The sequence below is a fragment of the Amphibalanus amphitrite genome, unplaced genomic scaffold (genome assembly GCF_019059575.1).
Source record: "Amphibalanus amphitrite isolate SeventyFive unplaced genomic scaffold, NRLGWU_Aamphi_draft 000210F_arrow, whole genome shotgun sequence".
Classification (NCBI taxonomy): Eukaryota; Metazoa; Arthropoda; class Thecostraca; order Balanomorpha; family Balanidae; genus Amphibalanus; species Amphibalanus amphitrite.
In genome coordinates, this window is record NW_024881705.1 from 648,013 (window position 1) to 673,190 (window position 25,178).

The following is a 25,178-nucleotide window of genomic DNA, read 5'->3' on the forward strand; positions in this document are numbered from 1 at the left end:
TAAAATAGCACAAGGCCTTCAAGCACACTTCGTCCAAGGCCCTACATACCTTCATCGTCTGCTAACGCCATAGCTTACCTCAAAGATGGTATTCACTCGCTCGCTGCCTTTCTCGACATGTTTTGGCCAGAAAGTTCGGTCGGAAGCCACCAAAGGACGGCGCGGTGAAAGATGAACGAGCGAGCACGGCCGCCCGGACCGATCACATTATACCATACGAGTCTGTTTACTCCGGGCTTCACACATCACGAAGCGTCGCCGCTAAATGTTTGCGCGAAACACACCAGAGCTGTTTGTGCGCTAAGTTTCGGACGTGTTTTTCTTGGAAGAAGGATGGGGCTGGTTGGTAAAAGGCGATAGTACAGTAATTTTGTTGTCGGTCGAAAGTTGAAGGCACTTTAAAGCGCTGCTCAGACAAGCACGTAGGATGATTTTAAAATTACACTTAGCTTTCTATGTTGAAGAATGAAAGTTTAATCTACAAAATATTTTTTTTTTCATATCTCTTGCATTGGTGAAAACGTAGTGAATCAGTAAACGGGAAACAACACCCGAGCATTTGTAGCATTTATCAAGTTGTTTTGTTAAGTTCATAAGAGAATTAGCCATAGAAGCAGATCCGATTTAATTATAAAATGTGCTGTTTGTCCAAGGTGCTGCTGTGCCTGTGCTTTCTTAATCACGATTTTGTCGTCTGCAGGAATGTATGCGAGTGCATGTGCGCATATAAATTATCACGCCATGATGTTCGACCCTGTCACCGTTTCATCAATTATGAGACCTATCGAGTGCGATAGCTCATTCATTTCTATTGCATAATGCATATATGCTGTAGTTGAGTATATCACATGGAAAGCAGCAATGCGACAAATTTGGCGACAGCATCACAAGTCAACACGAACACCAGCAGTCATGTTAGGTTACGGAAGGGGAGTGCTGTACTCACCACAAAGTTCCTGCTGATACTTCTTTACTAATGCAAAAAGTCTTGTTCTCTGTACAGCGAACATTTAAAACGTGAAAGCTCTGACCCGGTAACCACTTCACCGATACAACATCAACATGAAAATATCACACCTCAGGCAGACCGCCCTACCCCCAGCATGAGCTGCGGTCAAAAGGTCAGATAACCTCGACTGTCTAGACAGCTGAACGACAGTTCCATGTACGCGTGCCCCCGTCTCCGCATGAGGACGACCCCGTGCGTGCCGCGCGGGGCGGGGCGCACGCGTAGCTGAGCGACATTGAGCGGCGCAGCGCCCGAGGGGTGAGGTGGGGGGGGGGGGGGCAGAGGAGGAGGTGGAGGGAGGGAGCGCCGCCCAGAGCATGGCTCGTGTCACAACGAGGTCCGGACAATGTTATGTCCATTGTAAACCTACACGAGGCGTCAAGCGAGTTTTGATGAGCAAATCTGCACGACTTTTCGACAGAAATACAGAAAACGACGTATGCTGGGACAATTTCAGTAATCAGTAGCATTTCATGGATTTATTGATTAATCTTACATATTTACAATTTATTGTTCAAAAAATATAACTCAATTCCAGCCGTCATGTCACCGATGACAGAAGGGGGTGCCGGAAGGCAGCACGTAGAGCTATGAATTGTCAGTTTAGTGCCACACTGCCGGATGGGGATAAGGACGACTCACGGCAACCCTAATTACCAGACTAAGTGCCGCTAAACATTTTGCCGTACCAAATCAACAGCCCAACAGACATCAAACACACCCGACCTCACCGCACTTAATCAGCGTCTTGCACTCAGATTTCAGAGCTGGGAGGCCATTTCGATTCCAGTTACACCTGCAGATAGTAATGGCCGAGCCTGAAGCCGTCGATTGCGACGCTTCACCAATCTCGGCCGGGATATATTTGACTCGTGATAAATGACCCCTGGAGCCTCCGACGGACCAACTTCGCGTTCGGCCCACCCACACCTTCCTGAGGCGCAGGTGAAACAAATGACGGCGATTTCGCCCCCGTAGATGATTATTGTGCGATATTTCATCACCTATAATAATCGCAGGTGCACAAAAGGCTATAAAGCTAAGCGGAAACGGAAAATGACTCTGCCAGCTAATACCATAATCCGCTCCTGATTTAGTCTAAGGATGCTGACATCTTACTATAGCAGACACCACGAGGAGCGAAGTCGGCGATCGGCTTCGAACTGTCGCCGATAAAAAATGTGACCGAGACGTGAGTTGAATCGCGCCGTCTACATTCCGTCGAATTGACTGGCAATTGGAGTGCCCCACCTAGACCGTCCGGCAGGTTCCGAGGCGTAACGAGATTTCAGAGTTTGTCGACGCTCACCCAGCGGACTGAGAATGCCAGGTAGTTACGTAAGGTCGATAGAAACTTTGATGTGAGTGGTATATTTCAATTTGTAGCTACTTTACATATGTAACGATGCAGTCTAAAAGGCTACCAGGAAACGTAAAAAATCAGATTAGAAAACATGTATGCCAATGCATCGACTAGCATCGCAATGCACAGAAGGCAAAGCTGTTTACAATTTAAGTCTTGCGGATACCGGATAAAAGCAATTAAGGCTCAGGTTATAAGACCATACGTGTTCCCTCTCTATCAATCTTCACCCAAAGTCGATCATACCGATTCCCTATGATGTATATTGTCACATTAAACATGTCATCACCGCTCCAAAGCTCGTCGTCTGTACACGTTTGGACGACGCTTCTGGACGCCTGAGTGGCCACAAGAACAACTTCAGGAAGATATGGTGCGCCTGGCGGGCGGTACTAGGGCACACAGCACGCGCTATAACAGTGGGCCGTGCCCCGCGCCGGCCGGGCCCCAGGGGCCAGTCTCTATACTCGGCTCGGTAACAGGGGTCAGCGGCGGTGGCACACACACAGTGGGAGAACCCTAAGGCGTTTGTTGTTCGTGGGAAGTGACTCTGGTCGCTCGTCGTCTCACTAGACTGCCGCCATTGCAGGCGAAGTGAGACCCACCCCCTTCACCGACCCATTGCCTCCGGCAGTGTCCCCGGCGCCTAAATTCACTGACGGTGCTTCTATCATCTGCTCAATCACTATGGAGCGCCGACCAATCACTACCACCGGTATCACACCAACGGGGTCAGGCAGCTGCGACACCGCGGCCCGTCCCCCGGAGCCCTTCTGGCGTACTCAGCCCCTACCTGACACTGGAATCAATACACTGCCGACCGGCGAGATACAGCTCACCTGACCACCATCCGCAGCCCGACCCGAAATAGTGGCCTCATCAAATAATCAGCGCGCTACACTCACGAGAGATGGCTGAGCGCACATCACAGAGCCTCATATGCCGGACGTCACCGCTCACTGTGATGACGTCACTAGCGGATGTGACGTCACTGTTGATAACCCGTGCCGCGAGACCGCTCGATAAATCCCCGCGTGACGTCACAGCATATAATGACGTAATAGTCTACATCGCGTAACAGTGACTTCCTTCATTAAGTTCGTTGATAGCCGTTCTGGCACCATCAAACAATCGGCCAAAAGCCGAGTTGCAACAAAATTCTCACCGCTGATGGAATTAAACATTCCTCAGTGTTGCTAACGACTCCATCCTAACAATCACATCCCTCGGATCACCTCCTGCTCCTACGCTCCCCGCCTATCATTCCGCCCTGGCTGTCTCCACCAGCCGGCGCACCACCACAGCCGACTCAGTGTGTGCGCTCTGCTCGGTCAAATCGGTCGCCTCTGCGCCTGCGCGGCGACACGCCACGCCCACTGACCCGAGGTCGTAGAGGCCGGGCCGGGTGACGGCGGCGGCCAGCGGCAGCCGCGCAGAGCCGCCGGCCGCGACAGTCACGTGCGGGTGGGTGCGACCCACCCAGACCAGGTCTGAGGAGATGTGGGACGAGTACGGCAGCGAGCGGCGAGACGACGAGCTGCGGGCGCAGAGAGACGGGCGGGGTCAGGCCAGAGGTCACCAGGGGTCAGCGCGGTTCAGCACAGGTCAGGAGAATGTCAGTGCAGGTCAGACAGTGTCCATTATACGAGTATGTCAATGTCAATGCAGGTTCGGGTCGAACACCGAGCACAAGTCAAATCAGGTAAAAGCAGGCAACAAGATAGAAAGGTCACGACAGGTCATGTAGATTACCAGCAGTCAGGGAAAATCAGCATGTATTTGGGAGGCGAAAACAGATAAGCAGAGGTCGGTCAGCACAGAGATTAGTGAAGCGCGGGGAAAATCAGTCAAGATCAGGAGACAGTCAACAATCTGATTCAATCGATTTGTTCGAATCCAAGCATGTGACTAGATACATTTCGCCGCTGAGTCTAACGCATCAATTCATTTTATGGATGTCTGATTAAATCCATTGAATGCTTCTGATACCCCCGATCCGGACTAAACGCCATTCCAATCTACCGTAAGTCTATATTCGTGACCAAATGGATAGTTCACACACTTCATTGCGTGCAATTATGGTTCAAATTAAAGCTTGGGAAACATTCACGTAATTGATGAATTGAGATCAAAGACTTACGACTGTAAGCGATTGAATCAAATAACTTTTCCAATGATTATTGAATGATGATGTGATTACTTCCATAAGAATCCTACAAAAGTTTGGACATCAGAGGTAAACCTGTCAGCCACGTGTGAGAGCACGTGTCACAAGACTGGACATCCCGGTCTACCACGCGGTCGCCACGTGACTCCTTGTTACTGGCCGAGACACGTGGAAGGCCAGATCCGTAACAGAGAACATAACGAGGTCGACCGCGGTCAGAGATTACAGACCGAAGCCGACCAAAATACACCGAAACAGACGGCCAAAAACACAACACTGGACCACCGCAAGGCAACAGAAACATCTCATCGCGGGAACAGCCTACGTCATCATATTCATGAAATGCTTATTCTGGGCGCTCGTTGCATAAGTTCATTACATGCAGTCTTTGATTTGAATATTTTGCAGCTAAGTGATGACATTCAGTCCATCAAAGCGTGAGCTAATCAAAGGCCGGCGACCCCGGACCTCGGGTGATGGTCCGACGCCGTCTGCTCGGTCCAATGGGGCCCATTTTCCACCCCGGTAGGTACCGCCCGGGTCACACGCTGACGAACGGAGCTTTGATCTGGCGCCGAGCCAAGTTTTCCAATTAACGCCACCTCCGCAGAGGCTGCCGATGGACGGAGGGAGGGGTCACCGGGAGAGGCGCTCGTCCGCCGCTATTTGTCCACCTAACGACCCAATCTGACCGGGGGGGTCGGGGGTCGGCACGCCGACCGAAATCCAATTAGAGCCGGGGCGTCCGGGCCGCGCACAAAAACGCTCCGCCCGCGCTGTCCCGCCGGGCGACGGCTACAAAACGGACGGTGCCGCGCCGGCCAATTTGGTGCGGCCGGCCGGCGCTTTTTCAGAGTTCTGGAAAAGGGTTTCGTCGTCGACGAAGACAAAGTGAACGAGCCCGTCTGCCGACTGGGGTGTGAGGTCGCTCGAGGATATGTTGTGTAAGGACACGGGATCGAACTCTAATGATTTGCGTGTCTCGACAACAAGCCAACATCAATCGAATATTTAATCGCTCTGAAGCCAGCCTGTTGCCACTTAGTCCGCACCATTTCCATGGCCTGTGGAGCGATCTATACGAAATGAGACCCAGTTCTGCCCAGAATAGCACGACCAGCCACGACATTCGCGAGGTCCGCAGGCGACTGTTTGGACAAACCCACAATTAGCGAGGTGTTATGAACAGGGATGCGGAGCCGTGGAAATTTCAAACGGCTCCGGCTCCGGCTCCGGCTCCGGAGAAAAAAATCGGCTCCGGCTCCGGCTCCGGCTCCGGGTGAAATGTTATGGCGGCTCCGGCTCCGGCTCCGGCTCCGAGTAAAATGGTCCGGCTCCGGCGGCTCCGGCTCCGACTTAGTACATCCCCTATGCAATCAATTAAATACGGGTGGAAGAAAAATTGGATTGGTTATACGCGTTACCTACTCTTGCCATGACCGGCTCACCGCACTCCCCGCGCAAACGCACCTCGGAGAGCACTGGCAGAACAAAGGACTAGGAAGCGATGGCATTGGAAACGCAGTCGCCGCGAATCGGAGTTCACTGAACCATCGTAAGCTGACACCCATCTCGGCTGCATTGGGGGGGTGGGGGTGAGGGGTGGGGGTGGGGGTGGGGGTGGGGGGTGGGTGGGAAGAGACGGCGCTGGGAGTCGCAGTCCACTGCACTGGCTTCAAAACAATGGCCGTCACCTGATGACCGGTCCTCATGTTCTGGGGATGCAGTAGACGTGAGGGGGGAGGAGCAGACAGGAAGCTGAATGCGTACTGTGGGATACTGGGGATATTCGGCTTTTCATTCAATTGATGGCCCATGACGTACTATTGGTCTCAAGATAAGGGCCCAGGCGACCTGTAGTTTTGATGCGGTGAATACCCTTACCCTCGCCACAACTCGGGCCGAGTGCACCCCTCCTCCCAGCCAGCGCCACCCCCACTCGCATTGTGGCGAGGGTGAGGGTATTCACCGCATCAAAACTACAGGTCGCCTGGGCACTTATATTGAGACCAATAGTACGATATGTTTTACTGCCTTGTACTGTCAAACCGAACTAGGTCAATTATTTTTTCCTCTTCAAAAAATAAAAAGGAGCCGGAGTCGCCCCCTTTTTTGGCGGCTCCGGCTCCGGCTCCGGCTCCGGGCTATATTGTTTCACGGCTCCGGCTCCGGCTCCGGCTCCGGGCAAAATATGCCGGCTCCGGCGGCTCCGGCTCCGACTCCGGCTCCGGCTCCGCATCCCTGGTTATGAATGCTGCCATCGATCCAACAGGCCAGAGGGCGTAATGAACGCTGCTAATACGACCGGCGGCTATTGTCACGGCGGTCCGCAGGGTCCCAGCGCAGCGAGCTTCCAATGCAGCCACTGAAAGGCCGCAAACACTCGGCTCTAAAACGCCCGGCAGTGGAACACCCACTGGCATTTCGACGTTCGCTCGGACGCCGCTCGACGACTCTGAATGGTCACCAGCCACGCGAGGTCAGCGTTTGGCCATCGGCTGATGGCTCAGTCGTCAGAGGCCGGCAGGGGCGACAAAGATATCCTATCGGCGGTATCCCCTCCCGGGCCCACCGGCCTAGGGCAGATCCGGCTGGTGAGGGGATTAACCGATGGCTACGCCCGAAGTCTAACCCGTAGGGTGTATTGCTCAGTGGCAGATATTGCGGGAAAAACACCAGAAACTGTTTCGGATGGGTTAATGGATGTCGTTAACTGATGAGCTTGCCTTCAAGTAGCAACCAATCAGCATACATTCTTATAAGCTGGAAACCCACGGCAGAAAGAAATCCACTAGCCCCCAGGATCTGTGAGTACCTACAACAACCATCTACACGGTTGTTCCACATCAAATGATTTTTCCGCCCCTACAGCCGGCCATTCCCGGCACGGCGGTACGTGTATTTTGGCGGCGACTCGGTGTCGGGGGCCGATCACACGCCGCCGAGCTGTTTACCAGCCACAAAACACGGTCATTATTCAGCCAGCCGCCAGTGCAGAACGGCAATGACATTCCTCGGCGCCGCGCCGGTCGAAAACTGACGACTGCCGCGGCGCCGCTCCCGTCGGTCCCACATCGCTCCCGTCCTGCTGAGACTGGGAACGGAATTGGGACTGGGACTGGAGAGGGAATAATATCCCCGCCCGAGTCAGGAGAATGACCGCAGTTCCTCCCCAGAGGCCTGCCCGCGGCACGTGGGTGAGCTCTCCGCTGCCGCAGACGGCCGCAGTCGTAAGACCGCCCTCCCGCCATCAGACACGCGAAACTGGGCGGTAAAGTTGCTGCCCGAATACAAGGTGTGAGTTATTCATAGGGCTTCTGATAACGCTGTGAAAATATTAAATAACACTATGAAGCGTTCCTCATCTAAGCACGGTCCATTTACTACAAAAGTTTTCGAAGCATCCTGGTTTTATGGATGACGAAATAGCGAAATATACTAGGCATCTCGCGAACTTTGCGGAGGGTGGATTTGACAAGGCCGACTACTTTGTATTTTTAATCTTCTTTTCCCGGCACTCCCATATAAAATGTCAAGACTTCGGCTCTTGAACTTTTCTATTATCCTTTACCTCCCAGCTTTCTCCGAACCTGAAAAGCTTCGACCATCGTATATATCGAGTTTCGCTCATTTTTAACCTCGGCTGTTCTAGCTGCCATCGCTGTTATTTTCGAGGTTCCGCCGCACCGCCTCGGCAGCTGCCGCGGTACACCGTCCATCTTGAGCAGCTGTTAGAACACACTGCTACACCTCAGCAGCTGTTACAGTATATCAGCCCACGTCAGCGGCCGCCAGAGCCCACCGCTAGCACCTGCCACAATACACTACCCAGCCTGAACGGCACAGCGCCTGACCTCAACGGCTGACACAGCCCACCATTCCACCTATGACCTAACAAGCAGTAATATCAATAGAAAAACACAATTCTAGCGAAAAGCGTTTACAAACAACCTGCGGTTATAGTTCGCCGTCCGACCCCGGTAGCTGCCACAATACCACAATCCACAACTCCAACTTTGCTACCCACCAGACTACCGCCCCACCTCAACAATTACCACAGCCCCTCGTACCGCCCCTGGCACTATCATCCCACAGGCGTCAGTCCGATACCGGCCGGCGGTGACGGCCAAATCAGCCGCGTCCATGCAGCGTGGCACACAGACCGGCCTCCATAGGCACGGGACGACGTGCGCCGCCTCCGGAACAGAGGTGTACCGGCCAATTGGGTTGGGAGCGGGAAGATGTCAGTCGGGTGTCAGACGGAACGAGGAGGACAGGGAAAGTGTGATGTGGCGAAAAAAAGTAGGAGGAAAAGACGAGACATGGCAGGTCGGAAAAAGCAATGATAGGTTGCGAAATGACAGGGCAAGGTAAGAAAGGATACAGTAGCATACCACGCGCAAAAGAAAAGGTCAAGGCAGGTCACGTCAGCACTTGATCGGTTGAACGAAGAAAGCCAGGCAACCAATGGATGGAACAATGTTTGGCTGTAGTAAATGGGAAAGAGTGGCAGTGTAACTTTGTCAGACTAGTTTCGCAGGATAGTTAAAGTGAAGACACCTGCGCTGCGTTTCCGGTCTTCAGAGAAGCATCAAATATGCACGGAAACTAAAGGCAGATGGGCTGCGGAACATCAAATGACTACACCATCAAACAACTGCGGAAACCACGCCTGTGAAGACGTTCGATTCGACGAACCGTTCGGAAAAATACCACAAAAGTTGGTCTGCTGGTCCCCTGTTCAGTATCACGACAAAGCGGCCTGCACTGTATCTCAACTCACAAACTAGCCACATGGCGCGGCACGTCAGAAAGTTCGCCACTTGCAGCATCCAGCCAGCGGGCGAGACAAACGTCCGCATTTAAACAAATCGGCTCTGTTCAAAGTTACCGGCCACGGCTCGCCACCAGCACAACGCCGCCGCCCAGCTCCCCAGCCAGATATCCCAACTTGTCCGGCCAGTTGTTCGGTTCTTTATCTAGTGAACTGTCCGGTTCCCTATCCTGTCAGTAGTCATAAGTTGTTTGGTTCAGTGAATACGGTCAACTGACCTCAACTGTCCGTTCCACTGCACTGTCCGGTTCCCTATTCCCTTTGCTGTCCAATCAGCTGTGATGCCCTCTGTCCAGTCTGCTGCGATGTCCCTATCCGGTCCGCTGTCTGTCTTGTTGTCCTCAGTTGTCCGGTTCCCTGTCCGCTCCGCTGTCCAGTCCTCTGTGATATCCTCTGTCTAGTCCGATGTGGTGTGCTCTGTTCGGTCAGCTGTCTGAATCTCTATGCGAGTTCGGCAGCTGAGGTCAGCTGCCCCCGACACGGACGGTCGACGGTAACGGACCGGCCATCCAATCTCAATAACTGCGGCGATGTGGCTCAATCGGCGGTCCGGCCGCCGAGCGGTGTCAGGGACCCCGCGGGGGTCTGACCGACCACTCGGTGCTATACCCCGGGGGAGGATTGGTAAACTGGGGCCGACCGGGAGCAAATGAGGTGATATGGCCACGTCACAAGGTGATCGTTTTAGGGACAGGGACAGAGGGTTCGTTCGCAAACGCAAACGACATGCAAACGACATAAAGTTCGCAAACAGACGACATGCAAACAGGCTGCGAATATAAGGACGCTGACGTAGGATAGTGCGCTGGAAGAAACAACAGCCTGATAACGGACCGCGTGCATTAGCTGCGGTAAAACATTCTTCTAGATCTCGTGCGTCACTGAAACTCACTGACACAAAGGTAAAAACCAAGTAACAACCATAAAAGAGTTAGAACGTACCGACATATATTTTGAAACAAACTCATCAGTTGCGACAGCATCAGATGGCTGCTAACGGAACAGCTGATCGCAGTTTCCAGATTCCTACCTGACGGTGGTCTCCGCAGACTTATCGGCAAATCATTTTCTTATACAGCATTGGAAGCTCTCACAAACTTCAGAAATAGACATCGAAATAAAAATGTCCGCTCGGTCGGTATCCCATATGCGCGTTACTCCAAGGTAATCCGAATCAGATAGCCTGAACCCCTTGAAATTCGCAGACATATGACAATATTGGAAATGGAAGGAACGGTTTATATCCTTCAATAGTGAGAGCGTCGTACCAATGCCTTCTCCAGACCTCATCACACACATATATGCGCCGAAGCAGAAACTCAATAAGGCAAGGCCTGCGAAGCAGGAGAACGATGCCTTATTCAAAAGTTAAACCCCTAATCTCCGGACACATTTTGGAGTCGGGCGAGCAGCGGACACATTCATCGCCGACTATAGCGCAGCATCAGAGGGCCATCCCATTATGGAATCTCGTATTCCACGCTGTCAACTGAGCGGCTAAATCGGGTCCGGCGCCGAGGCCTGTATTTCCGGACCGGTCGAAATAGGCGGCGCATGAAAGCAGCGGGGCACTGCTATTTGCTAACGCTATACTGTTGAACCAAATCCGACTATCCAACAGACATGCCCTCTGGGATGGAAGCCGAATACACACGGAGGCCTTCGGGATTGTGTATTCCGGCCGGGGTAGGTCAGGTGATCTTGTCAGTGCAGATAACACATCCAGCTTCGTCAAAACACATCAGCCTGCGACCTGGTTCTCGACAACAGACTCATCCAGATGCCCCAGCGCCGTCCAATCTCCGCCGGATAGCCAGTGAGGCGCTGCGGCGGCCGGCCGAGACTGCCTGGCGGGTAGGCTGCACCGCAGCACACCCGTGCAGCCCGGCACAATCTACCCACTCAGGCTGCCGGTCCACGACGGGAGACAGAGAGAAAGAAGCGCAGGAATAGAGCGAACCCCTGACGCTCTAGCTTTTCGAAACAAGAACGCTGAAGTTTTCGAATGCAAGCAGAGCAAAGAACCGCTCGAAAATAGCTTGGGTATGAATGGAGCAATGCTCAACCTACCAGTGCATCGAGAACAAAATATTCTAAAATAGAAATCTTCCAAGTTTAGCCGCGTCCCAGTGTTTTTTTTCTTTAATCGCACCTCCCTGAACGTGTCTCTCCAGGAGGGCAGCTCGTTAGCCAAGTGCCGTTTGTCCCTTCGGTCCGGAACTACCAATGGTCTCCTCACTGACACAGAACATCACCTTCCGGCGCTCTGCCGAGCCGTCCGCCGAATCAGCGTGTAACGAGGCTCACGCGCCGACAGGCGAGAAACTCGCGAGCGAGCCGCCACCGGCCGCCGGAGGGGCGTTAACTGAACCGTATCCGCGGGCGCGGGTGGCGGCGACGGCGCTGATTTCTCTCAGGACATGAGGCGGCGCCGGAAATCAGCACACTCAGAAGTTGGACTCCCAGGGCGAGGTGGGGTGATGGGTCGTAGGATCGAGATGCGACCCCCGACACCCGCTTCGTCGTCGAGTTGGACTCCCGCCGGGGTCGCCTGATCAGGATTAGATCTTGAGCCAAGTCACCACGGTGATGGTCTGCGCCATATGAGGTCACAGATAGCCTCACAGGCTATGACAAAGTCCACGTACTCTGTATTTATTACATTTCTAACCCAGTGACGCTCTCTAGAGGATAAGTGGTTCCATGAATCCTGTGAACACGATTCCAAAAGCTAACTAAGCATAACAAGAGCGCCACATCAACAGGTCGCAATGACACGTGCAATTACGGAGGTGGGCTAATTTTACAGATGGGACAGGCCCCCAACATGCCCTGCGGCAATGGCAAACCCTCGGTCGCTATACATCGTTTGACGCATTAGGACGGACTAAGTTTAAGCTATGAGCCCGGTTTTGTTAAATGCGCTCCCAATTTGTGGCATTAATAACTTACAGTAATGCTTGCTCTGCGTGGGTTCTGATCAGTCCTAAGCCTCTAATGTAGGCAAATCCTATCAAGTGGGAATTTGTTCAGCTGCACCGTGCTCTAAGTGTTCCCATGTCCGGCTAAACGGGGTAGCCAGCGGAGGTTGACTGGGTTCCACTTGAGCTTAAATAGAAATAAGCACGTTCCTAAGTCAGCCAGGTCGTCTCGAATTGCACATAGAATGGTTGAGCGGGAGGATAACAAACCAGAGTAAATATGAAAACAAAGTAGAGAAGCTTACTTAGTAGTTAAACAAATTACACAACTAGGATGCTACACAGTCGACTACGGATGGAGTACTGAATGTTTCTCTCCTAAACCCAGCAGCAATGTAATGCTTCTTTACGGCCGGCTCCGCTCTGACCAGTGAAATATGCTAATATTGTGACGGAGTAGCGACATAATCGGTGTCATACGACGGCCCATTCAGACCACCATTTGACACTGGCGCCGGGAGATTCTGTCCATGAGACGGCCGGCTGCAGCGCTCGGAGTTATGGTCCCGCTCGCGTTTAGCCACAAATCTGCCGGGGTCGGGACGCGGCCGAAATATACGGCGCTGCGGGACAACTCCCGAGGGGGCCGGACGCCACAGAGGACAGGGCGGCAGACGGACGGCCGACGGGGCATCCGTCAGCGCCGTCAGAACACAGAGATAGCGAGAGACGAGCGGACGGGACCGACGGACGGGTTAGGACGGTCATGCGGGTCGGACGGACAGTACCGGCTGACGAGACGGGCGACGACAATCAAGGACTCAAATCACAGGGCTCTGCAGGATATCACTCGAGGCGGCTTTCTGAGGGGATTTGGGGTAGAAGCTTAGCGAGAGCCGCAAGAAACGGTGATGGAGCCTTCCCAGAGCCAAGCGTCGCATATAGCCGAGCCATCAGCATAATCGATCATAATCAGTGGACTGACGCATAATGTCTCACTGGTGGGGCAGAGATTGCTCGCCGGGCGCAGATGTGACGGTTCGACGTGCAGGCCGTATAATCCACCGACCACATGTCGCAAATCTGTCAAAAAGTCTTCCTAAAGTACTAGAAAACTACAATCTTGAAAGACAGCTCGAAACTTTAGAAGAAACGCAACGGCGTGCATTTTTACTGCAAACAGAACCGCTTGCAAACTCAAGTTTAAATTGGCAGAATGTCACAAGAAGTTTCCATCAAAATTAGCCGCGGTCTATTGCAGACTACCCCTACATTCCCGGCATTCCCGTACCATTTCCTCCCGCCTCCTCCGAAAGACTGCCATCCCGGCATCTCGCCAGGTCTCTACAGCTCGAGGCGTGGCGCGGCACACCATGTGAGATCGATCAGAGTTCGGCAGCAGCCAATTACCCACACAATCGAGGTGACGGACCGGGGGGACGAGGGGGACGAGGGGGACGAGGGGGAGATAGGAGCGGGAGGTGCAGGGGAGAGGAAGGAGGAAGAGCATAGGAGTGATGGAGGTGTCTGAGAGGAAAAAGTGTGTCTGATTGGACACATTTCATGGTATAATTGGAGAAACAAACGACGGAAACGGCCCGAAACTATTCGTCGTACAAATAAGCCTCAACCAGCCATCTGCATATCACTTCAGGTTTCTCATAAACCATAACAAAAATACGGCACCATGAACAGTTCTGCTCAACACGGATTTCCACGCCCTCGTATGGGAGCACAAACCCCGCCAGGTAACAGCGTCCCACGTAATACAGAGCGGTTCTCTGTTCGCAGAGCTCCAGGAATAGGATTACCAGCTCCGGGCCGTCCAGGGCTGGCCAGAGCCCACCAGCAGTGCCCAGAGACCTCTCAGGACGACCCCGTCCCCGCGGCCCGCGGGGTGCGTGAGCGGGCCAACGAGCGCGTGAGTGGACCTCATTACATCAGGACAGCCGGGCAGACGCATCGACACCGGGCAGTCCGTCCTCCACAGAGGACAGCGCAGGCGAGATGCGCATATGTAAAACCGGGACGGCTGGGATCGCTGCCAATTGCTAGCGATATATCATTTCTGTCACCACCAGACACGAACGCCCTCCGTGCCTAGCCAACCCCTTCACGCCAACCCTACCGTTCAGAGCCGCGCCACACACGGGGGCTCCTGTCCTCTCTCCATGGTTCCGATCCACGGCCGTCGTTTAACAGCTCCTCCATTGTTACTAGCGGCGCTCGGCGGCGATCTGACGCACTCCCCTGCCGGTCATTTCGCCGGACAGGCCCGCCCGAACGGACCATTTCGGACGATAAACCGCCTACAGCGTCGGCCCGACGGCGGCTTTACATAAAGTTCGCCCGCGAGCCCGGGAGCATGAATATGCGCGGCCCCGGCGGAGTGAGTCGGAACGGAACGGGATGGACCAGGATTGGACTGGACCAAGTCAGACCAGGCCAGACAGGGGCCGAGATGCCCGGACCACATTGGACCAAGCTAGGTCTGCTCGGCGCGGATCGGTCCGGCCCGGTGCGCAGATCGTTCGCTACCGACGCGTTCCCATCCCCCGCGCGATTAGAGCCGGTAACGGCCCTTATCCCCGGCACTCCCGTGCGGCCAGCTCAATCTCGGCAAGGCTTATAGCCGAATACGACCGGTGTCGGGAGCGGAATAGCGCCGCCGCCGCCCCCGGCCGACCAGCGTCATCGGAATGAGATCGCCGCCGCCGCCACCGGCGTCCGACAGATTCGCCGTCATCGGGGAAATGTGAGCGGAGGTCAGAAGGTCGGACGGTGCGGCGGGTCTGAATACTCGTCTACCAACGGGTCACGGTCCAGCAGCTTTTTGTCAGAGGCTTAGAGGAGCAACATTGAACAAATTTGATCGAGACTGAGAGAAACAAATGAGATGGAAGGACTTTTCTGTCGATATTGATCATGATACAAAATTTAAACCAGAATTAGTTAATATGAGCATAGCATAGTATGCATTGCACATTAATCAGCAGTCAAAAGAAAATATTCTTATTAAAGAGGTTACGAATAAAAGCTAAAAGTTGTAAAATGTTACGAAACCTATTGATAAACAAATCTCAACCTCAACCACTCTGCTCACGAAAACCTCAATAAACCAGCGTTGTCTTTCACCTCGTAAATGAAATTTAAAATCACTAAAGGTACCTACTTTGGAAACAAATGACAGACTAACCTACACCGCTAGATATCCACGCATCATTGAACAATCAATAAACGAACAGCAGCACGAGAAACAAATGTGTCTGAGGCACGGAAATTGCTTTCCAGAACAGAGCTTCTAAACAATCAAACACCGGAGCAGTAGCCGGCAGCTGACACATTATTGAACGAACGGCCTTCCCGGGCATCGAACTTGGTCCAGCAGACCATTAATTCGAACGGTGGCCAGAATTGGTTTCAGAAACTGGGAAATTGAGTTTGTAAACTAAAACTTCCCACTCACAAATACATGGACGCGGAGAAACACGAAAGATTCCGAAATTAAACACGGTTGCCGATACAATGTAATTGCGATGAAAGATACTGTTTATTTTACATTTTAAAATCTAAATATAAGGACAAAATATGAGTTGTGAGAAAGTGGTTGTTTTAAGAACTTGGGTTACAACAGGACGAACTCAGCAAGAAACTTTTGCCTGCCAGGTGTAAAAGATAGTATTCAACAGAGGTTGAACAAACTCGACAAAGTAGAACAAGGAGAAACTTAAAACAAAGTACATAAGTAGATTTACTTTATCCTCGTAGCGACTCAGACTAATGTAGGCCACCTACCGATACACTGCGAAATGTTAATTGCCCGTACCGGGTGAACCTACGCAGTTCTGTGCAACTTCTTTAGCCCGCTCCACCTTCTCAAGACACTGCACCGATTGTGCAAAGCTAATGGGATCCCAGCGTGGACTTTTCTATGAAATTATACTACTTAATTATACTACTACTATTATATATTATACTACTGGAGGATGATAGGGTACATACACCATCAATTAAGCTGAGGCCTCTTGCACCAAACTACCCAGCTAGGTAAAATCGAAAAACCGGTTTCAGAATAAGCTAATCTAACGGTGGTAAATTTGTTTGCAATAGCCCAATACATAATCCTACATGTGCTTGCTAAATTTTGCACGCAAATTGTTACATTTGAGACTTAGACTGGGTATACGATGCAAAATAATCCAAGCATTGGTGCAAGAGGATTTTGGTGCAAGAGGCCTCTGCTCGCTAAATAGTTCGCCATTAATTACATTGCTGGTAGCGCTTTCATTCTTGGTGGTGCAGGCTTGGTGCACTGGTTAACGCCTCGTGCGGAGTATATCCCACGCACTGAATGCTCTGTTCAGAAAGCCACGGATTGGGACCATAATGCATTCTTAGCTTCTGGCCGACTGCATCTGCACCGTAAATGCTTCAGCTATGAGTTCAAAACACTGCGGCTTTAGCGGCATGAATAACACATTTCCAAGAGCGCCATGTAAAGCCAAGTTGCCACATGGCCGAATACAAATGCTCTCTGATGACGACGCTTTTCTTTTATTGTGTAAATGCTCTCGATTCACCCTCATTTGAAGACCATTTACGAGTCACCGGCGCCTCAGAGAAAATATATGGCTGATACAGAAAAGCCACAGTGGTGAAGTAAAGAACTCCGTTCCATTCGAGAACACAATATCCTATGCAAGAGTCGAGACGGGAAAGCCTCGGGGAGTGCTAACACTTCCGCAACTGGTGCTCGGGTCCATGCATGTTTCAGCAGAACTGAACAATAGCTGCGAATGGACGACGGTCTCCCGACAGCCGCTCCTTCACGTGAAGTCACGGCAATGGGCCAGCGCTGGCGGCGCGCTCAGCGCGAGAATTTCAACTCTCGTGGGATCTGAGTGACGGAGAGACGCATCATAAAAGGACACGCCTTGATTTTTCGTAGTTCCCTGATGAAGTTTCACGTCGAGTGGGATTGTTTCCTTCGCTATGTTCATCATTTCTAAAGCGGTATAAGTCAAGGTCATCGAGTTTCTCAGAGGTCTGGACCTAACTAGCCCGAGTCAGCCGCTCAGGATTTGCTTGGTCATGTGACTACTCACCTGCCCACAGGTACGGTCGAGAGATGTACCACCAGGTCGCAGCGGCTGTGGTTTTGCACCAGCATCGTCACGGGTATCACACATAACCTGTCGAACAAACAGACAGAAATACAAATCAATACAAACTGGCGATGGCAGCCGAAGTAACGGCGAGGTCAGTAAAGGGCGAACAGACACACTCGTTCAACTGCGAACGGTGAGCTACCGGGGCGCGGAGATCAGGCGGTGTTAGCGCTGACGGGACACTGGGCCGTATAGAGCAGGCTGTATCATCAATCGTCAGCATGCTAACAGCGCTGTAAAACGTGAAGGCAGAAACACACGGACACTTGAGCAACAGATCACGGGGAGTTAACAGCATCTAAAGGACTGTCAACGACAGAACAAACACTCGGGCTGAAGCCCACGGGGAGTTTACAGCGTCGTAACAGTGGCGTTACCTCGGCTGAGGTGCTGCGAGGAAGGGTGATAACGTGGGTTATAAATGGTCGGGTGTCACACTGCACGACGATGTGACGGGATAAGTAATGTCACAGCAGCATAATTGTGTCATTTCTCAGAACAGTGCACAGGAACTTCGGCGCACATAGTTGCGTCCTTTGTGAACGTTTGAAAATGAATGGCTATGCTCTCAAAATAATTACTGCCAACTGTCAAGTGTCATGAGAAGCAGGGTGCGCGGTACGTTGCCATGATCTCACTACATGAATTCCCACACAAAGTAATGAAATAACATCCGCACAGTCGTATGCAATCTAAAGCGCACCTTTCAGCTCGCAGTAGCGCCGCACTGACGCCCCACGGTAGTGGTAAATTAGTCCAGAGCCGTGACATTTCGTGCCAGTGCCACAGGTATCAGCCGTGACACTTTCGTGTCATGCACTCTGGAGGCCTCAGAGGGTGGCGCCGGACGGGGTGCGGTCTGCCGCGACGGGCCGCGTGGGCAGGGCTTCCGGCGCGCGATCCCGGCGACCTGGCGCCTAGCGCGGGTACGACCCGGCGACCCGCGACGACCCCGGGCTGGCAACCAGCAGGGTACGACCCGGCGGCCGGTACCACTCAGAAAATGCACCAGACACCGTTTCGACCCAGGGTCTGACATCACTACAGTCCGGTGTAAGCGGAACAAGTCGCATTGTAGGGGCCGTGCGGTCGAGTTATAGCGGCAAGAACACCGCCGATTTGGATCTAAAGCCAAGAAATGTCACCGATTCGGGTTACTGCGCCAAGAAACATCACCGATGCGGGTTGCAGCGCCACGAGCCATGACGATCCGCCCGGGACTGCAGCCGACAGAGATGGCGGGCCAGCTCGGACCATTCATTCTGATAACGTCACGCTGGAATGATGCTTCTTGTTCCGCTTCACACCATTCATTTCGATAACGTCAGCCGAAAGTGATGGTTTCACTTCGGGACAGCCTAGTGGCGCCTATATTTCACACATTTAGTGATTCAACTGGCACCGGTTGACAAATGAGTTTTGTCTTAATTGGTTTTATTTCGTCTGTCACTCTAACCGTGTACCAGAGCCTTGGTCGATAAAGCCAGCCCTCTCGAGTTGCAAAAGCTATCGCCCATAAGGGCTACATGGCCCTTACGTACCCTAAGGATCCTGTGTACCCTAGTAACTAGTTAATCATGCAAATGTGCCCTTTTCATCCTAAAAGTTAAAAAAACAACTTACTCAACTACAAAGGCAAAAGCCTTTCCACCAACAGCGAGCAATCACCGAGCCGACTCCACGGACCGATCCAATCCCACCACCCCGTCCCACACCGCTCGCACCTCTGTCCCATCAGACGGGAACGACCGGCAGACAGCCGCGCGGCGCCGCAGTCCCAGCACGTCCCCTGACGAGCCACCAACATCGCAACACCCTCCCAGCGCGCCGCGCGTGCACCGACTATGCAAACACCCAAACAACAGCGCCTCCGGCCAGCCGCCAAAGTGCTCTCAACACGCGGCCTGCTTCGGGGAATCACAACTGGGTTCAGTTTTACGCCGAACGCCTCGCCGTTACAGTCGAATTCGCTGACGGCCGGGCGTCGGACGGCTCCGCGAACTAATTCAATGTGTAAGCGAACGGCGCAGTAGCGGTGAGGAAACACCTCCCTGAGGGTATGTACGACCACCCCCGAGCACCTCGGGCCGTAAAGGAGTCCGGACTGAACTTCGGTCATCCTAGCAGCCCATTCCAGTCGTTCGTCAAGCTATCTCATCGTTTCCGATGTCTCCCTACCTCTCGCTCTCTCTTCTATTGTCTCCTCATAATCTCGCTCTCTTCATTATTTCTCCCTCCCATGTTCAGAGCACATTGCCCTATCACTTCTCTTACCTCTTCTCACTCTCTCTATCTTTTCTTATCTCCCTCCTACCCTCTCTCTTCCTCCCTCTCCCTCCGTCTCCATCATCCATTTCCCTGAGCGCACATAAGCGGCGTCGTTTCGGTGGCGATACGGCCAGAGTCTTCGCCGCCACGGCAGCGTTGATGGTCGATTTTCTCGCCGCGATCGTCCCATCCGATAAACTGCGAGTCGGTATTTTCTCTGTCGGCTGATAGAGCCGAGCCGCGGCGCCGCGGACAGCCGCCGGCCGCTGAACCGTGAAGGACCCTTCACGGCCTCGGCCGCCGCTCCAACAGCTAATGGAGGCGGGGTGGGGTGGGGGGGGGGGGGGCGAGGGGGCTAAGGGAAGGGGGGGGGGGGCTGAGAGGCTTGGTGGCCATGATGAGTACAGCCATAATGCGATTAATGGGATGGGTTTGGTGCTGATGAGTTTCTGCCCGACAAGATAATGACTTGTAGGCGTAATGACGATACGGAACATTGTTAATGAAGCCGGTGCCGGAGGTAGCGCAATCCCATACAACCATCAGAAATATAGGGGAAGTTGGGGCAATGCCGGAGTTGGGGCAAAGCCGAAATTCCAGATATTTCGAAAACCGTAAGACATGGATGCCACCTGTCAATGATGCTCTGAAGCTTAAGTGACTACAATTATCGCATGTTTGTTACGAGTCGTCTTTCGGAATACTTCGACTGTGAGGGCGCCAAGAGCGTTTTCAAGGTACGTTTCCCTTGTACTACATGCGCCTTTGAAGCTGCATTTTTTACTCATTATGCTACCGTTTGTCTGGCCAATTCGGTCAAGTAATCTTTAGCATGTCTTTGCATAAGTGTGCTGCCTATTTGAAATTTATACAGCACGTTGAAAAGTTATGGGCCTGCAAATGAAAGTATGGCTGGCTGGGGTACTGCCGAAAACGTGCGATTACGCACGTGTTAAAAGCACGCTACGTGGACTTTACTGCTGTAGAATAGCAACGCGTATTTTTAGTCACACAAATTACACTTTCAACCGACACAACGGCCTGTTACCTATAAGGAATGATTTACCTGGCATTTTCTTATTATATCACACAATTATAACTTCCAGTGTGCACCGCGTCCTCAAGCTCTTGAAACGTGTGTCAGCTTTGATGAATTCTGGATAAAGTTTGAGATAAAATGGCAAAACATCAATGTCGGGATTCCCCGTAGATCATTTCTCCCATTTTCGGCTTTCCCCGCAGTCCGGGGCAACGCCGAAAAAGTCACTTCTTTGATATTTTTAGTTTGTGCGCTTAACGGTATGCGAATTCATCAAATGCGCCTGGTATGTTTGAAAGGCAAAAGACTGGCCTCTCGAATGACGCCAACAAGAATAGCGTGTGTTGTCTACCTTGCGTGCTACGGGCGTCAGAAAAAAAGTCTTCGGCGTTCCCCCAACTTCCCCTACACACTGAACGCAATATAAGCGCAGCCCCAGGCAATGAATGCGGCAGCAATGGCAATGATGAAAACCGTAACGACTATGATGGCAAACACAAAGACACCAAAGAACCAGTCACAAAAATGCCTCCAACAGTCAAGTCCATCACTATTACCGCGATGTGCTAGCGAGCACATCCGACTGAGAGTCGCGCGGCCCTTTGATGGCGACATCGCCTTTCGGTGTCGCCACAAACGGTTCCCAGGGGGGCCGTTCCGGTCGAGGACGGGACTTGTGTCAGAGTTACTGGACGGCTGGTGGTGGGGGGCGGGACCTCGCGAGGCTCGAGTAGGACGACCTATTCAGACTGGAGAGGGAGAGGGAGAGAGGGAGAGGGAGAGGGGGAGAGGGGGAGAGGGGGAGGGAGAGGGAGAGGGAGAGGGAGAGGGAGAGGGAGAGGGAGGGGGAGGGGGAGAGGGAGAGGGAGAGGGAGAGGGAGAGGGAGAGGGAGAGGGAGAGGGAGAGGGAGAGAGGGAGAGGGAGAGAGGGAGAGAGAGAGAGAGAGAGAGAGAGAGAGAGAGAGAGAGAGAGAGAGAGAGAGAGAGAGAGAGAGAGAGAGAGAGAGGGAGAGAGGGGGAAGCGCCGTGTCTTCATTATACAATAGCGGAGGTGTATGAGGAGAGAGGGGCGATGACAGTGAAGGAAAAAGAGGACGGCGAGGCACGAGGGAGAGTGTGAGAGAACGAGCGAACGAGAGCCATCCGGCCGCACGGAGACGGCGTTATCTAATATTGGATCAAACGCCACATTCGGTACGTTATCAGACTCCCTGAGAGGGACACTGAAGTGACAAATGGCATTACTGATCTCGTCACACATCGTAACACGTGTCAGACGATTTTCTATGACGTCGTGCTCTGTTCAGAGACAGACCTGGATAGAATGCCCTGGCGACGTTCGACGAAAGGATGAGTCGCCATGTGCAGGGAGTACTGGGACGGACACATTCGGAACAAAGGCAGACAATGACCTGAAGGCAGATGATATTGATAGAGACCCGTGGCCCGATAAAACGGGTTCTTCATCGGCCTAGGTCCTAGGATCAACTAGAGTAGCAATTGATCGTTCGATACCATCCCGAGCCGGGGCAGGCCCAGTACCAGCGCGATTTATGGCTATGGATTACAGAGAAGCACTTCCCGAAATGATAAAAAACGTCTATCGTGACCCATCCCTTAGGGAGAACGATGTAATCTGTTCGAAATAAAAACAACAAAACTACACAATCCAGCATCATCGCCATCATCGCTCGCTCAGCAAACCCCGCACCTCACTCCTACCCCGTGCTGCCACCTACCGTTTTCTGTCGAAGTTGTGGTTGACGGCCGGCCTGTGGAGCGGCACCACCGTCACCAGCCGGTCCATCACCCCCTCTCCGGGCCAGTGCGGCGGCGGCGGACTCGGCGGCCGGCTCGGGATGATGGTGACCGGCGGCAGAGGCTCCAGTTCGGCCGCCGACGGATAGGTGGCACTGCTGTCGTCCAGCAGCTCGGCGGTCACGTGGTGCTGACCGTAGACGGTGGTTTCCCGGCCGGCGGCGTCCACTCCCTGAGTCTGGAGAATGAGATAAGGATGGAGGTCAGATGACACAACATACAAACAGTCTTCTAAGCATGTAGACAACATGTTCAAACCTTATCAGTATGCCATCTCGTCATTGTCTTCGTTACCCACGCAGTGCCAACGGAGCCAACATTCTATGTATTCCCTTGGGTGGGGTGCACTCTTCTCCAAGCCCCTCCACTACTCGTCCCAACATTCGCTCGCCACTGGAGGACCCCTGAGCACTCACCCGCCACTGTAGCAGCACCGTAGCATCCACCCGCACGGCGGCCGCCAGCGCGGCGCCCTCGGCACTGGGCGGCTCCGGCGCGGCGCCCGTCGGTCCCGAGCTCTGCGGCGGCAGCAGCGGCGGCAGCTGCAGCTTGTGCCGCAGCAGAAACTGCACACACGGCCACTCTGACAGGCCCGAGTCCGAGTCACCGGGCTGAGGGTGATCTCCACCCTGCTGGTGAGACTTGTGATCCATCGAGGGAGAGTCTGAAGTTAACGCTATCGAGCCTATGTTCAACAGCTCGTCGTTCGCTGCCGTCGGATTTGTCGAGCCGTCTCCGGCGGCCGTCCTCACCGGTACTCGGTCTACCACGACCCCCAGGTAGGCCGTCTCCCCGCGCTGGACCTCAGCTGCGTCCACGGGGGCTGTTCTGTCGAGCCTCCAGCCGGGCGCCGCCACCGCTACTCGCTCCAGGACGATCGGCGCCGCCGACGGCTGGACGCCGCTGACCTGGATGTCCAGGTGGAGGCTCTGACGGGGCCCGACGCTGCGGGACGGCCGTACGGAGACGGCGGCGCTGGGTGTGACCAGCAGTCTGCCGGCGTGCCGCAGTAGCCGGGGCCGGCCGGGCCCGGGCGCCGCGCCGCACACCAGCAGCTCCAGCGGGCGGGGGCCGTCAGCGTGCGGTGCGCGGAGCCACAGCCGACGCAGCAGACAGCCGCCCGGAACCAGACCGCCCTCCGGCAGCGGGACCTCCGTGACCCGTCCCAGCCGCGCCGCCTGCGCCCAGCAGAGGCGGCCGGCGGCGGGCGGCGGGCCGCCCCGCACCTGGGACCACCGCTCGCCGTCCGGTGGCGGACTGAGCTCCAGCGCCAGCAGGTGGGGGTCCGGGGTGGCGACCATCAGCCGGAGCAGCGGCCGGCGGCCCGAGTTGGTCAGACGAACCAGCACCGGGTGGATCTGACCGCAGAGCAGTGACGACGGCAGACCGCAGAAACTCAGCTGCAGCTGCGCACTCGCCTCCTCCACTCGCAGCTGTGAACGAACGGGAGAAAATGAAGGACCGGGGTCAATCAGAGGCGAGACTGGTGCAATTACTTCAGATGGTCTATCGGATAGAATCTTCACGCGGATCACTGATTAAATACCGCCTGCAAATAACTTGACCTCATGAGGTGTGTAAGCAAACTAGCATCGTCTATTAGAAAGTAAAACAACCGATGACGTTTCATCCCATGTGAGTGGTTGTCTCTTTAAAAACACCGCACCACTATATTGTCGCCAGCACTTCACCCACCTGCAGTCGTTTATCCTCAGCGTAGAACACCCCACTGCGCTCCTCCTTGGTCCCATTGAGCCTCCGTCCCCTGACTGTGATCGGCTGACACCCCCGCACGGCCGGCGGGGTCTCCTTGGCCGCGCCCGGTCCCGCCGGAGGGGGCTCCGAGTCGGCCGGCGCCGCCGCCAGCGACAGAGAGAACTCGTACCCGAGGATGGTCAGGTCGCCCGGCTCGTGGGCGGTGATCGACAGCGTCACCTGGCGACAGGAGAACGGGAAATGTGAAAACACCAGTCACGGGGCATATGAGTGGCGTAAGTTCAAACATTAACGTAACTATTAGCCAATAACATACACTTAGCGAGGGTGAAATGACAGCAAGACATTCCAAGGCATGTCTTGCGAGCTGGGATCAACTACTCGTACATAAATTATCACATCGCAAAAATTACAAATTGCCCATGACGGCGATCTACACTTAATCCAGCACTACCGTACTCTCCTAAGCCCAAGCGATTCCCCTCCGTACCTCCTGCGTGGCGTTCTCCTCGAGTGTACACCTGCTGAGAGTGTGCGCCGTGACGGACGGCGTGGTCCCGTCCGGTCCCCGGTCCCCTCCCTCCGTCCGACTGAAGGTGTGCTGCAGGCGGAGGTCGGACAGCTCCAGGGGGACCCGCAGCGGGTTACGCAGCACCAGCTGAACGTGGACCGGCTCTGTGGGAAACGAACACAGGTGAGTGTAGGGAGCAGGTTCATTTCTGAGCCCACAATCTAAGGGACATGGGATGAACAAAGTCGCGGCGGTGGATGGCAGAACCAGCTGACGGTCGAGACAATGGAGAGAACACTAAACTGGACAATATCGCTCCTGAAATTTATCTGAAATTAAGTATACCTAGTAAAGGCATAGTTGA

At 53.7% G+C, this 25,178-nt stretch overlaps 1 protein-coding gene across 2 annotated transcripts in view; it reads right to left on the reverse strand.

Moving 5' to 3' along the window:
• Positions 1 to 2,617: 2,617 nt before the first annotated feature.
• Positions 2,618 to 25,178, reverse strand: part of LOC122385146 (trafficking protein particle complex subunit 8-like) — a 35,558-nt gene continuing 12,997 nt past the window's right edge. For both annotated transcript variants that reach the window (XM_043373198.1, XM_043373197.1), the window contains exons 16-21: positions 24,794 to 24,978; positions 24,283 to 24,522; positions 23,004 to 24,020; positions 22,509 to 22,765; positions 17,400 to 17,486; positions 2,618 to 3,909 (exon numbers count right to left, since the gene is read on the reverse strand). In XM_043373198.1, the coding sequence (XP_043229133.1) occupies positions 3,633 to 3,909; positions 17,400 to 17,486; positions 22,509 to 22,765; positions 23,004 to 24,020; positions 24,283 to 24,522; positions 24,794 to 24,978 (2,063 nt within the window). In that variant the 3' untranslated portion in view covers positions 2,618 to 3,632. The remainder of the gene's footprint in view (positions 3,910 to 17,399; positions 17,487 to 22,508; positions 22,766 to 23,003; positions 24,021 to 24,282; positions 24,523 to 24,793; positions 24,979 to 25,178) is intronic.